General features: G+C 35.0%; 1 protein-coding gene across 5 annotated transcripts in view; it reads left to right on the top strand.

Moving 5' to 3' along the window:
• RAPH1 (Ras association (RalGDS/AF-6) and pleckstrin homology domains 1) overlaps window positions 1-14,615 on the top strand; it is an 85,563-nt gene that overhangs the window by 49,982 nt on the left and 20,966 nt on the right. For all 5 annotated transcript variants that reach the window (XM_055120518.1, XM_055120517.1, XM_055120516.1 and 2 more), the window contains 4 exons: window positions 8,997-9,074; window positions 9,487-9,646; window positions 12,808-12,929; window positions 14,424-14,489. In XM_055120518.1, the coding sequence (XP_054976493.1) occupies window positions 8,997-9,074; window positions 9,487-9,646; window positions 12,808-12,929; window positions 14,424-14,489 (426 nt within the window). The remainder of the gene's footprint in view (window positions 1-8,996; window positions 9,075-9,486; window positions 9,647-12,807; window positions 12,930-14,423; window positions 14,490-14,615) is intronic.

Genomic DNA, 14,615 nt, shown 5'->3' with positions numbered 1-14,615 from the left:
TTTTCCAGTTCCCTACACCAGAATGGTTTGAATCAGTTCGTTAAAGAAAGAATAGGAAAGCTGACCAGCATATTCTTTTCAAGCCATGTTTATATTTTATTGAATTCAAATAATGTTAAATCCAAGAATGTCAATATGATTAAAGATAGTTTTTAAGAATGTGCATAGTAATTTTAAAGTTTTAAAGTTACTGTATATAAAGTTGTAAAGAGTTCGCTTAATCCTAACTATATAAACTTATGAAATAAAGTGATAGAACTAAAATTGAAATTTCCCTTAAGTTGTTCAATGAGAAGATCCAAGAGTCAGCGATGAAACTTAGGTTTCTTTGAAACTCAAACACAGATCTAGAAATGAGGATAGAATAACTTTAGTGATTAGGAAATTTAATTTAGTGATTAGTGGACGTTTCATCAGATAATAGCCAGATGCTTTTTGACCATAATAATATTTACTCTCCTGTTATTCCTTCTCTGTGCATAATCTCTCTCCATAGAATCCACACTTAGAGCTTCAATGTGAATATCTGGTTTAAGTTAGAACTCTCCCTGAAAGCAGTACGTTTCCAGATAGGTCTTAGATATGTCTGGTGAGTTGACCACCAGCTCCAATCCCATGTCTTCCTTATTATATTTCCCCAAAAGCTTTACCATTTATATCCATCTTAATCTTTTGATAATTCTTCTGTTCACAATGCTTTCTGGGGCCAGATAGGTACTACAGGTTTAAAAATGTTACCTTACAAGTGGCCAACCCTGGTTCTACCCATGAGTTCTATCTATCACTTTTCATGAGCACAGAACCAAGAGTAAACTCTGAGCATTGCACAGTGTAACCTAACATCCACCTCCCCCATCCCCCAAAAGTTTTAATTATCTCAATTACTTTTAAGTTTTCAGCTGACCCTACTCCTTGGGAGTTTTCTTCTCAAAGTACAAATGCACTTTGTCAACACCTACACTCTTCAGTTTACCCACCCATTCTAATCCATTTTATTCCCGTTACACCAACCTGAAATGCCCTTTTATGTCTTACTAGAGCTACTAAGTGTGCTTGTCTAAAAAGTCTTTAAAATTTTTTAAATGGAACCATCATAGTTTTCAATACTAATAAAATTTTTGGTTTACAATTTCAGTGCTACTTAAGCTAATGTAATACACTAATCCACCTGTGTTTTAAGATCCACCTACCTTATTCCATGGTCCATCTCCTCCCGCCTCCCTCATATCCTCAGTTTCCAACTCTGTTAACCATGTCTCGGGGTTCGTTTGCATTGAGGATTGTTTAATCCCTTTCTTTGTTTATTATTTCTTAAATGAGCAAGATCATGTGGTGTTTTTTTTACTTTCTAACTTCAATTAGTATTACCCCCTCTAATTCCAAACTTCAGCACACTGCAAAGTTTAGATCTTTTTCTCACAGCTAAATTCCATGGTGCATATTCCATTGTGCATATATCCCAGTGTCTTTTTATTCCTAAATCTTCCTTTAGTACAAATTGTGGACTGCTCTCAGGTTATCATTATCATACTGATTGAGATATGTTCTATGCTAGGACTCAGGATATATTATAGTGTTCCTTAGTTTAAGGACATCACATCTTCTTAACAAAAAGCATAAATTTTTAAGTACTATAAATAGACAAGGAAAAGCAATATAAAATACTGGAGAGAAGCTGATACATGTATATATATATGTATATATTTCATTTAGTGCTATGATCAGAAGGGACTCTTGAAGCTTGAAAGAGATCAGCTCAAGGATGGAGGGGTTGGGTGCATGTTCCATGTAATAATCTGAGTGGGGGGAAGACTTGTAATGTTTGAGTAACTGGAAAAAAGATGGTTTTGGGAGCCACAATTGTTGAGTGATGATGAGTTTCTTGATTTGGGTTTGGAGAGCTTAGCATGAAATAGATCATTCAAGGAATGCTAAGAAATCTATTTCTTTCTAAAAACAGTGCTTCCTTGGATCATTCAACAAATACTTACTAAATACCTACTATGTGCCAGTGTTTATTAAGTTGATTAACAGTTTCTGTTAATTCCAGATGTATGACGTGAGTAAAACAAGGTTTCTGCTACACGCAGGCCTGTTCTTTGCAAGTGTTGGATAAATATAATCAGTTCCTTCTCATTTCCCTTTGCCCCAAAGTAGTGATACCAACCCTAGCATCAAAGCTGTTCCTGCTTGCACCATACCATTTCCCGTTACCCAAGTGGCAGCCTTACTGGCATATGAAGCCAATATCTAGCTCTAGCTACCTACAGCTTTTCTTCCTGTTTACATACAATAATTCTGGGCAGGAATGTGAGTGTGTGGTATAGAACTTAAAGTGGAGTAGAGGATGGAGTCAAAGATAAGATGGTAGAAATTTCTTGATAACCTGAACCACAGGGTCTCCTGATAAGCATTAGCCTACCTTGACACTATTTGTGTTTATACCTTCTACATACTACCTGATCTGACAGGCTGGTTCCAAACTGATGAACATGGTGCTTCAGTTCCAAAGCACCAAAATCTGCTCTTTAAGAACAGGACACGTTCAGACCTGGAGTTAGTACACAGAATAAACACAGTAGGACTGTGTCCAGTTTAGCCAAAGGAATGTTGGTTTTCCCATCACTGATCTAGTGGTCAGTGAAATAACTGTTTTGCACAGAATTCCGAAAGCAATGTCAACCAATTTCTTACAGGAGTGACTTTAATGTCAACACAGAACTATTTTCCCATAAATGGGAGCAGCAGACTGAGGACACTTCACTGTTCTGAGGCTCTTTCTGTTGCAAAGGCCTTCCTGGAGGAAGTTCTGATACAGTATAGTACCATATTGATACATCTGATACAGTACTGTACACTGCTTTGTTATCTTTGAATCCCTTACCTGCTTTAGTCCATCCACAGAGGATTTACAAATAAGTGGAATATTTGTTGTTTTACTGTCTCTTGCTTAATGTAAGTTCAGTGAGAGCAAGACCACGGTCTCCCCTGTGCTTAGGCTTATAGTTTCAGCAAGCATCTGTCCCATGAAAAATGGTCCTTTATTGACCACCAGGGTTAGAAGGTTTGTGATTTTTTTTTCTTTCAGAGAAGATGTAAAACTGATAGTGTTTAAAGCTTAATTTTTTTTTTTCATGAGATACAATTACAAAGCTTTCATGCTTGAGTTTTGGTCATACAATGGTCAAACACCATCCTTTCACCCGTGTACCTTTTCCACCATCAAAGTCCCCAGTATGCCCCCATCCCCCCATCCCAACCCTTCCCCTGCTTATATGGTAGACAATTTCCACAATACTCTCTACTTTGATTACATTCAACATTTTGACACCAGTCCAACCACTGTTATTTGGAATTTTTCCACCACCACTCAAACCTGCTGAAAAGGCAGTGCTAGATAATTTATTTTGTATTGCTTGTTATGAATAACATATGATGTCATGTGGCTGCAAGAGCTGCCGCGTGCTCCTGAAATCCTAAAATTTTAATAATTAGGGTCTGGAGAGATTGCTGCAGTGAGCTGCTCAGTTCTGAGATTCTTTTGTGTGTTTCTGGATCACAGACATTAAGGAGCATATGTAGTAGCCAGAAGGAAGCAGTTGGTGTGCATTATCTCAGGGTCCCATCAGGGAAGGGGGTCAAGAGGGGCTGAATCCTCCCCTATCCCCTGAGGCCTGGCATTTGCTGTTACTGCGCCCGCACACCTGGCTTTTCATTGGGTTCTGGAAGATGGCGAAGTTTCACTTCTTGACAAGCAGTTTTTATTTGCTATTCTGCCACGAAGTTTATAATGAAAAAAATACTTAGTTATTTGGTAACTGCCCGTGGTCCCATGGGGCCATTGTGAGTACATACTGTTGAATTATTGTTAAGAACTAAGTGAGACTCTCATGTATAACATGTCTCAGTGTGTGTGGCAAGTTATAGTCATTTTCTTAATGTTAGTGAATGTCTCAGTGAGAGTCTTTCTTAATAATTTCATGTTGCTACTATTATTTTAACTCTAAGCAGTTTTTTATAGAGTGAGCCATTTTCTGACACTAATTTTTTGTATCACTGCAAGTTTTTTGGAATCATTTAAAAATTTTATTATTGTAATCTGCAAAATAAACTAGGTCTCAGACGACTTCTTAAATTCTTAATTTTATTATAAGCATTCTAATTTTCACACTAAAGAGAATGTTCTAACTTTTTGTAACCACAGCATTGACTTTTATCTAATCATGAGATCTGCACCCAGTTTTTGTCCTTTTTGTAAATTTGAGAAGACTTAGCATTAGATGTTTATTCATAGCCACATAGGAGTTTTTTAGGTATGAAATTGATTATCTCTTGCTCTTTTAAGAGGAATAGGAGTGAACGTTAAGATGTTATTAAACATGCGAAGAATCATTAACTTACATTTTAAGTTGTGGGACAGACCGAGGGAAACCAAATAGTCAATGAAATCAGAGGCAGAAAACTTAATACTTGAGTTGGTCAGATTTAACAACAGAAGAAAATAAACATGGAGTAAGCAAAGCTTTATTCTTTGAATTAAACTTGGGTTCAGAGAGTGTGCATAGATTTATTTACATTTTCTTTATTAATTATTAGGGGCCTTTTAAGTGTAGATGTACATTAGCAAAGATTTAATTGTATTTCCATTATTGCACAACACTAATCTTAAGGAGTTTCTCCGGTTCTTAGGTGGTTTAGGTTAAAAATGTCACCGTGACTTAAATACTATAAATAAAAATAAAAACTTTCTGAGACTAGAGAGTTAGAACAGTTGCCTTCCATGTAACCGACCTGGGTTCAGTCTTTAGCATCCCATATGGTCCCCTGAGCACACCCCTAGAAGTAATTTCTGATTGCAGAGCCAGGAGTAACCCCAGAATATCACCAGGTGTGGTCCCCAAACAAACAACAAGAAAAACAACCACTTTCTGAGGAAGAGTTTATTATCCACAGGAAGCATAAAATACTATGAATCCTGAAAAAAAAATTTTTTTAATTTTATTTTCATGAATTTGATCACGAGTCCTGAAAATTTTGCTCCAGTGATGATATTTTCAATTTTGCTCCAGTGATGATATTCAGAGCTCTAAAAACTAGTTATCTGGATCAATTTTTCTGTTTTTGTTTTTGTTTTTGTTTGCTTTTTCAGTCACACTCAGTGATGCACAGGGGTTACTTCTGGCTCATGCACTCAGGAATTACTCCTGGCAGTGCTCGGGGGACCATATGGGATGCTGGGAATCAAACCAGGGTCGGCTGCATGCAAGGCAAATGCCCTACCCGCTGTGCTATCGCTCCAGCCCCTCAGTTTTTTGGGTTTTTTTTGGGGTTTTTTTTGGTTTTTACTTTTAATGAGCTTGAGAAGAATAACCTGAAATTTGCCTAACTTTTAAATTTGAATTTGATAGTTTTAAGAGACCAATTTATGCAGTTATTAAAGTATAACATTTTAAGCAAATGGAAGAATAGCTGAATGTGGCTATTAAAATAATTCCACCTAGACCCTTTAATAAAATGGTTTCTTGTTGATAGCTAAAAATCGAAATGGTTTCATTCTAACTTGACCATTCTACTAATGTTAATTGTCAGTGTCTCATGTCTCTTTAATTCTTTCTTTATAATATGTCCACTTTGTCCCTATAATCTGGGAATTTAAACAGACCCTCTAATTATATAACGTTTTAGGTCACTGCTTCAAGTCGTTTGTATTCACAGTAAAATTGAGAAAATGCTTAGAATTCCAATTTCATTAAAAAAAACTCCCATCTCCCCTCCATCCCCACTGCAGACAGCTAAATATTAAAGAGAGACTTTACTAGCAAGAAAACAATTTATATTGTTAGGAAGCATTTCCAACTAATATAGGCCTTAGAACAATCAATGAAAGGAAGTGGGGAATCTGTTTTTTTGCCTGCTAGAGTTAGGCTGACGTAATTGTACATACATATTTCTGGCTTTTAGGAAAAGTCATGCATATATACGAGGGGGTAAGGCATGTATAGTTGAGGTACATACAGAAAATATTCTCTGAATGTATAGACAATGGCAGAGAAACCTACCATAGCACATTATTATCACCTAGTCCTTTGTTTAATTTTACAACTCACTCCTGGTTTTATATATTCCAAAGATTTAAACAAGTATATAATAGTATATGCCTACCATTATTGAATAATACAAAGTATTTTCTCTCTCTAAATTATTTGTGCTCCCCTGTTTGTCTTCTGCCAACCTCTGGTAACAATTGATCTTTTCACTTGCCTTTTTCAGAATATCATAGTTGAAATCAAGCAGTAGCCTTTTAAGATAAGCTGCTTCTACTTACTAGTATACATTTATGACTTTTCTGTATCTTTTCATTGCTTGATAGCATGTTTCTTTTTAGCACTGAATGTTTCATTGCTCTGGTATACTACAGCTTATTTATCATTGGATAACTAAGGTTGCTTCTGAGTTTTAGCTATTATGAAAGATGTTGCTATAACAGCATAATGAAGGTTTTGTGGTGGAGGTAAGTTCTCAACTAATTTGAGTAGCTATTTAGGAGAATGACTGCTAAGAGTGTGCTTGGTTTTATTTTATTTTTAAAAGTAGTCCTCCAAAGACAGTATCGAATTTTTATATCACCACCATCAATAAAAGAGTTCTTGATGTTGGACCACTTTTCTTGATATGTAGCAGTGTCTCATTTAATTAGCAACTCCCTAATGACCTATGACTTAGAATTATCTTGTAGACTTATTTGCCATCTGTCTCTTTTTTTTAGTGAGGTTATCTGTTGAGGTCTTTTGCCCCAATTTTTAATTCAGTTCATTTTAATTTTGAGTTTTTAGAATTCTTCATGTTTTGGGTAACAGACTTTTATCAGAGATATTTGAGAAATATTTTTATGGGATGATCTCTTCTTGAATAGTCTTTGTTTTATTAAAGATTTTTTTTTAACTTGGGGTATATCTAACATGATTTTTTTCTCTTCTGAATAATTGTGAGATAAAATAATTTAATCTTTTAGAAATTCATACTTATGTACCAAATATACCAACCACTAATTCACTATTAGGCTCTGAGCATTAGAAATTTAAAAAGAAGCTTTAATAATCTTTTTTTTTCCACTCTTCACAGCCATTCATTACCAATATAAGGTTGGGACAAATGATCCACGAGGAACATAAGATAATTATTTCATTGAGAAAAGGCTCATAAAACTTCTGTATTCATCGTGGTTTCCAAAAAAAAAAAACTATCAAACTGATTTCATGATAGACACTAGAAAATGCTGGTATTTGAAATTCCTTTATAGAGTAGTGCTCTGCTGTCAGAAACACATAATAGGGTTTGATAATTCAATCATTTGTTTTTTTTAAGATACAGAATACTAAAATCCAAGCATTTTGATAAGTTGTATTTTTCTCATTTTATAACCTGCTTAAACGTTTTTTCCTTAAAATATATAGTCAGCTTATTTTATTTTTTAAGTTTTTAAATTCTATGTTTTTAGCTCAGTTTCATAGAGGGGGATGATTTAATTTTTTAAATCAAAGGAATATATGCCTAATCGTTCAAGAAACAAATTTTAATATTAGTACTTTTCCTTTGTTAAAATAAAGTTCTTTGTTCTCTATCTAATTGGGTTTACAGATAGTATTTCCAGGCCTTGGTTATTATGTTAATTCTCTGGTTCCTTTCATTGAAAAGGATCAGATTTCTGGCAAACAAGCCCCTCTGTCTTTCCTGACCACTGTTTTCCTCTCTGTTCCACAGAGTAGTAAATACTGAGCTAGAAATGAGGTGAGACAACTAGAATAGGAAGTAGAAAGAAAAGCAATTCATAAATAAGAATGCCAAAAAAATTTAGGAGGACAGACAATAAATCTCAAATTGAGGTTTTGTTTTTGATCCTGGAAGCTTTTGCTTTTTAATGAAGAGTAACACTTGGATTGTGATTTTTTTTTTTTAGTAATACTGAGTAAAATATATGAGATGACAGTTTATAGTTTTATTAGGTTTTTGACAGTAATAAAAAGCTTAGAATTATAAAATAGTCCTTATAAGTGGAAGTTTATTTACATGACTTTTTTTTCAAGTGGAGATTAAGAATACAGTGTACTATGGCCTATTGCTGGAAAGTACAAGTAAGTACCACTATTTAGTACTAGATGCTACTATAGGGAAAAAAATTACCAGATGGTTTAAGCATATTTTTAGTTTTTTATAATTTTATTGCTACTACCTTAATTTTATAAGTAAAAGTTATTAGAAAGTAATTTAAATATTATGGGAAGTTATATTTAAAAATTTACCAGTAAATTAATAGAAAAGACTTTTTTGGCAAATTTACTAACAATAAAAAAAAAACTAATTTTATGTATATATATATATATTTTTTTTTCCCCCCCAAAAGCAGAGTGAAGCCTGCTTTTTTCAGCCACCTCTACTGGCATATTAATGAGAATGTACCTACCTACATTTTTAAAATTTGGATTTTTATGTGGTTGCAAAGAAATTGATGTTAATTTTTACTATTTTGATGATGATATTTTGAGCATAATAGTGCAAAATATTAGTAAGCAAAATGATTGCCCTTACTTTGGAGAGAATATAAAATCAGAATTGAGCAACTATGCAAGTATAACAAACTAAGAGCAAGACAGCAAATCCTCATACATTAATGAAGTTTCCTCTACTCCAGAACCTAAAATTTGTTTGCTTCAAATTGAGACCATAAGCTTACTAATTTACACTACTACAGATCCCTTCTCCAGAATATCGAATGTAGCCTCATTCTAAAATGTCTATAAGTCTTACCTATTATTCTTTTATAGTATATCTGCTGACAGTTTGTCAAAAGATAATTTTCAAATGTGCCCTATATAAGTATGTGAAGTTGTAGGTCTTAATGAAATTAAATACCAGGAACATCCTGAAGGATAAAAAGGACTTCTCAAGAAATCCTCATTGTTTTACTCTAGTTTATCTCATGGGCTTTGTGTTGACAGGAAGAACAGGCAGCAAAGCTGAAAGCTGAGAAGATCAGAGTTGCATTGGAGAAGATTAAAGAGGCACAAGTGAAAAAGGTGATAGTTTGGATTTTTCCTGGCCTTATATTTTTGTCAGTTGTATAGATTTATAAGGAATTGCATTGCTTATAAAATGTGCTTCTAGGACAGAGAAATAGAAGGTATTTCTTCCTATTTTTTCACAAGATATTTTTTTAGAGAAAATGCATTATTTAAGAAATAACATTCTTATTTTAAATTATCCTAAATGAGTGGAACAGCATAGACTTATAATCCTAGCTGTTATAATTATTACACTACTTTAAATTTGTATAGGTTATTTGATATCTTGATTTTTAGTGTATCTTTCTTGCATGATAAAGTCATTTCGTTGTATTTTATATGTAAAGATATTAGATAGTTGGTATTGGAAGAAACTTCTAGAACACCTTTTTGGTTTGTATTTCATTTCCTTTTTTACCTGTTATAGCTGGTGATTAGAGTCCACATGTCTGACGATAGTTCTAAAACAATGATGGTGGATGAGAGGCAGACAGTGAGACAAGTGCTGGATAACCTGATGGACAAATCTCACTGCGGTTACAGTTTAGACTGGTCATTGGTGGAAAACATCTCTGAGTTACAAATGGGTTAGTAATATTTAATTATGGTTTTATTTCTATGCAATTACAAATTTTTATATTGATAAAAAGCACGATAAGAATTCATTAGATCTTTTTCTATGATATTACTTTAGCTTTTTCACGTAGTTTCTGAGTACATGATTGGTTTCCAGTTCAAGTCAGATTTTCTTATGAGTAGAACAACCTTTTTACTTATTTTTACCTTTTTTTTTTTTTTTTTGGCCATACCAGTGGTGCTCAGGGCTTATTCCGGCTCTGTGCTCAGGGATCACTCCTGGTGGTGCTCAAGGGACCATATGGGATGTCAGGGAACAAATACAGGTCAGGTATATGCAAGGCAAGCACACTTTCTGCTATACTAGCGCTCCATCCCTGTTTGTTGTTTTTTCTTTCAAGTAAGATTTGCATAGGTTGACATATTTGCCGCATACCGTTATGTTTATTCCCTTTGATATCATTTATACCAGCTTTCGGGGAAACATAAATCACATCTTTCAGCTAGATGTACTACATTGTACTACACCCTATTTCCTATGACTTATAGTTTGGCATAATAATTTCTAACATAAAATTTTATGTTTTATTATGTCACCAGTGACTCTTCTACTTTTGTCAGTTATGGGGACCAAATAGTATGCTGGGTGAGGGGAGGGGATGGGCACGCCGAATGGAACTTGGGGCCTCGTTCATACTAGCATGTGCTCAGCTACATGAACTGCAAGCCCCAGCCTACCAGTAACTCTTTCAAAAAGTTTCCTTTTTCCAATATTAGTTGTTTGGTTACAGAAATTTTGGCAGTAATTATTTTGCCAGACGTTTTGTTAGTTAGCAATCACTTTCAAACTGCTGTTTTTTTAAAATGTATTTGCGTTGCTCTTACTGCTTATTTTGTTTTGTTTTGAGGCCACACCTTGCATTGATTCATTTATACTCTGTGCTTGGTTCCTATTCCTCGCTCAGTATTTAGAGGACCATGTAGTACTGGGGATTAAATGCAGACCTTCATACAAAGCATTTGGTCCAGCCCATTGAGCTAAAAATTAAAATTTTTTAATTCTTATATCTTTTGGGTTGGAGTGATAGCACAGTGGGTAGGGCATTTGCCTTGCACGCGGCCAACCCGGGTTCGAATCCCAGCATCCCATATGGTCCCCCAAGCACCACTAGGAGTAATTGCTGAGTGCATGAGCCAGGAGTGACCTCTGTGCATCACCGGGTGTGACCCAAAAAGCGAAAAATAAATTAAAAAAATTAAAAATTAAATTTTTATATCTCAGATTTCACATACCCCTAAGTAAAAATCCTAAACTATTCCGGGTTTATTCTGTATATAAAAATATGTTCTAAGAGGGCCAGAAAGATAGTACAGAAGGTAACACACCTGCCAGCATGTGGCAGCAGTAGCCATGACCTTGGTTCAAATCCCCAATTCCACTTATTGTCTGCTGATCACTGTTAGGGGTTACTCCTGAGTGCAGAGCCAGGGATAAACCCTGATCACACGAGCTCTGCTGGGGGTTGCCAAGTCCATTCCCACCGACCTTCGTTTAAAAACAACATATTCTAACAATATTCACCTTGGCTATTTTGAGAGAATTTTTAAATTTTTATTTCATAAATGTAGCATAGTACAGAGAAAGTGTTTGAATGCTAATTTTTAATGATTTAAAATCCTATAATTTAACGATTATAGGATAGAGACCCATTTTTTATATGTGACCCAGTATTTCAAACACCGTGTGTGACCATTTGTGTTTGAATAAACAAAAGAAAAGAAAACAAGAGACTACCAAAGTGCCAAAACAAGATGCTGGAAACAAATTATGATAAACATAAATTAATTTTAAAAGCTTACTAAGAATGGTAAATAAATATTGTTTCCTCTCTCTATAAAAGACCTATTATATAAAGACAAAAATAAAAGTGCAAAGAATTAGGGTCCAGGGAGATAGTACAGAGGTCAGAGCATTTGCCTTGTACACCACCAACCGGGGTTCAATCCTCGGCACCCCATAAGGTCCCCCACCCCCACCAGGATTGATGCTTGAGTGTAAAGCCAGGAGTAAGCTCTGAGCTCTGCCAGTGTAGCTCAGAAACAAGTAAAAACCAGTACAAGGAATGAAAAGACACTAAAATAAAAGGAATGTAACTGAATATCAGACAAAATAGACATTGAGCTTTTGCAGTATTAGAGATAAAGAGAACAAAACCTTCAGTAGGGAACTATAATCATTCTAAATTTTGTCTTACTAGAATTTTATTAACTTATTAAAATCGGTAAAGCAGAAGACAGAACAACCAGGAGAAATTCTCTAATTATAAAATAGGACCTTTTTAGTAATCAGTATAATCCAGCAGATAAAACAGATATCAAACATTTGGAGAATGAAGTTGATGGAATAGTTGTATTTGGAACACTCTTTCATGATAGGAAAACTAAATATGTTTAGGTAGAAATTACATATTTGCAAAAATTAATTAAATATGTAGTCATAAGCAATTCAGGAATTTCAAATCATACCTAGAGTATGTTTTTTGAACATATGCTCAACCTACTCTTTGATGTCTAATTTGGAAATTAAAAGCTAAATATGTGTTTAAAATTAAACAGAATCGTGGATCACAAAAGATCTTGAAAATTTTTTTAAGTGCCAAGAACTGATTATTAGAAATACTTCACATCAGAGTTAATAAAATGTACCTAACGTTTTTATTTTAAAGGGTGGAATAAGAAAGTCTGGGGCTAAAAAAATATTGATGTGGGGCTGGAGCGATAGCACAGCGGGTAGGGCGTTTGCCTTGCATGCGGCCGACCTGGGTTCGATCCCAAGCATCCTATATGGTCCCCCAAGCACCGTGAAGGGTAATTCCTGAGTGCAGAGCCAGAAGTAACCCCTGAGCATTGCTGTTTGTGACCCGAAAAGCAAAAAAAAAAAAAGATGTATCGCAATCATAAGACCTAGATTATAGTTCTGATTCTTTCTGAGACCTTGCCAAAAACACTTAAAAACAGGGAAACAGGGCATGTTTTTGTATTTGTAAGATGAGGGAAGACAGGTTATCTCCAAGGGCAGTGTTGGTCAAGCCCCTATGTTTCTGGCATGAATCACTCAGCAAGGTTTGATGACTCTAATACTTACTAATACATGTATTTTATTTTGGGACAGAGAGAATCTTTGAAGATCATGAAAACTTGGTTGAAAACCTTCTAAACTGGACAAGAGATAGCCAAAACAAACTTCTCTTTATGGAGCGTATAGAAAAATATGCACTTTTCAAAAACCCACAGGTGAGACAAACTTGCAGAGCTTAGGATTTTAAAATACTTATTTGTCACTGCTTAGTTACTGCAGTTAAAAGATTGACAACCTCCTGGTTAGTGCATGTGACTACAAAACCAATAGTGGACCACTTACGCCTACTGAGGTGGGAAGTGTGTGTGGGCCCAGTGTCAGACCCAGGGAGGTGACAGCAGTCCCACAGAGCCAGATGGGGTGAACACCTAAGGAAGCCGAGTTATAATTGCCTAGAGTACTTAGGTTTCCTTTTGTATAATGCAGAACTATACTGAACCCAGCTGTTTATTTGGTGAGTTTCTTATTCTTGAAAGTACATGTTACTCTACTATCCAACTGGTACTATTTGAAATTTTTTTTGAGTTTTTCTCATCAGAATAACCCTGATTATAAATGGTTCCATGTTCTAGTGTATTTACCCTCACTTATTTTACCTTTTTGCCTATTCCAAATGCTATTTAATTCTGAATACCCAGTACTTTATTCAACATCACTATAAAAAACAGTGAAAAGTTAAAAGGTACAAAAGAGTTATCCTTCAGTCAGCTTAATCATCATAATACATCTTTTCTGGATATCTATAAAAAATACACACTCGGGAATAACAAAAGATCTTTTTGTGTTCTATTGTGAAAAAAGATTATCAAAAAATGATAATTAAAATTTGCATGTTAGTTGATTCAAGCAAATGACATAAAAGTATCAGAGAATTTAGAATTTTTCCCCTTAAAACCAGAAAATATAGATTGATTTTTCTGTATCTGGATCAGTTACGTTCAGCATTTTTAATTATTATGTTTTTGGTTTTTTGGCCACACCTGACAGTGCTCAGGAGTTACTCCTGGCTCTGTACTCAGAAATTACTCCTGGCAGTGTTTAGGGTTCTGAGGGGTGCTGAGGATTGAACCCAGATTGGCCACGTGCAAGACAAGAGCCCTACCCATTATATGATCTCTAGCCCCAAGTTCAGCATTTTTAAACTAAATTTCCCTTATACTTAATGGTTTATAAACCTCTGAGGTCAACCCTTTCATTAAGTATACAAAAACTGTTTTTGAATGAGGGGGAATGGGTGGAGGGATAATAAATAGGCCATGCCCAGCTGTGTTCAAGACTTACTCCTGTCTCAGTGTTCAGTGATCACTCCTGATGGGGATTGGGGAACCAAATGCCGTGCAAAAGCCTTACCTGCTGTACTCTATCTCTGGCCTCTACCAAAATAGTTTTTCAAGTTGTTGCATATACTATCACATTAGGATTTGAGGGAGCACTGCTTATGAAATAATTCAAGAGAAGTGATAAAGGTGAGAAGAGAAGGACAGCATTTCATAGTTTAGTGGTGATGTCTACTTTTCAGAGTTCTTCCTTCTAGATAGGCAGTCATTGACACAAAGCTGTGATGTCAGTAGACACATCCTTTGTACATCAGTATTAAGGGAATAATAGAACGTATTTTTTCCTTTAACTTACTTGTATTCATTTCCCAGAATTACCTTCTTGGAAAAAAAGAAACTGCTGAGATGGCAGATAGAAACAAAGAAGTACTGTTGGAGGTATGAGTCTCTATCTTTGTAATATTTAAAATATTACATGCCTTTTTAAAGTCCGGTATGTCACTGTTTTATATTTATAATTACGCTGTCATTAAAGAGGCCTACATTCTTGGGGTTATGGCCTGG

This window comes from Sorex araneus, chromosome X (assembly GCF_027595985.1).
Source record: "Sorex araneus isolate mSorAra2 chromosome X, mSorAra2.pri, whole genome shotgun sequence".
Taxonomy (NCBI): Eukaryota; Metazoa; Chordata; class Mammalia; order Eulipotyphla; family Soricidae; genus Sorex; species Sorex araneus.
The sequence above is the reverse complement of the archived record's forward strand: the minus strand, read 5'-3'. Positions and strand labels throughout refer to the sequence as shown.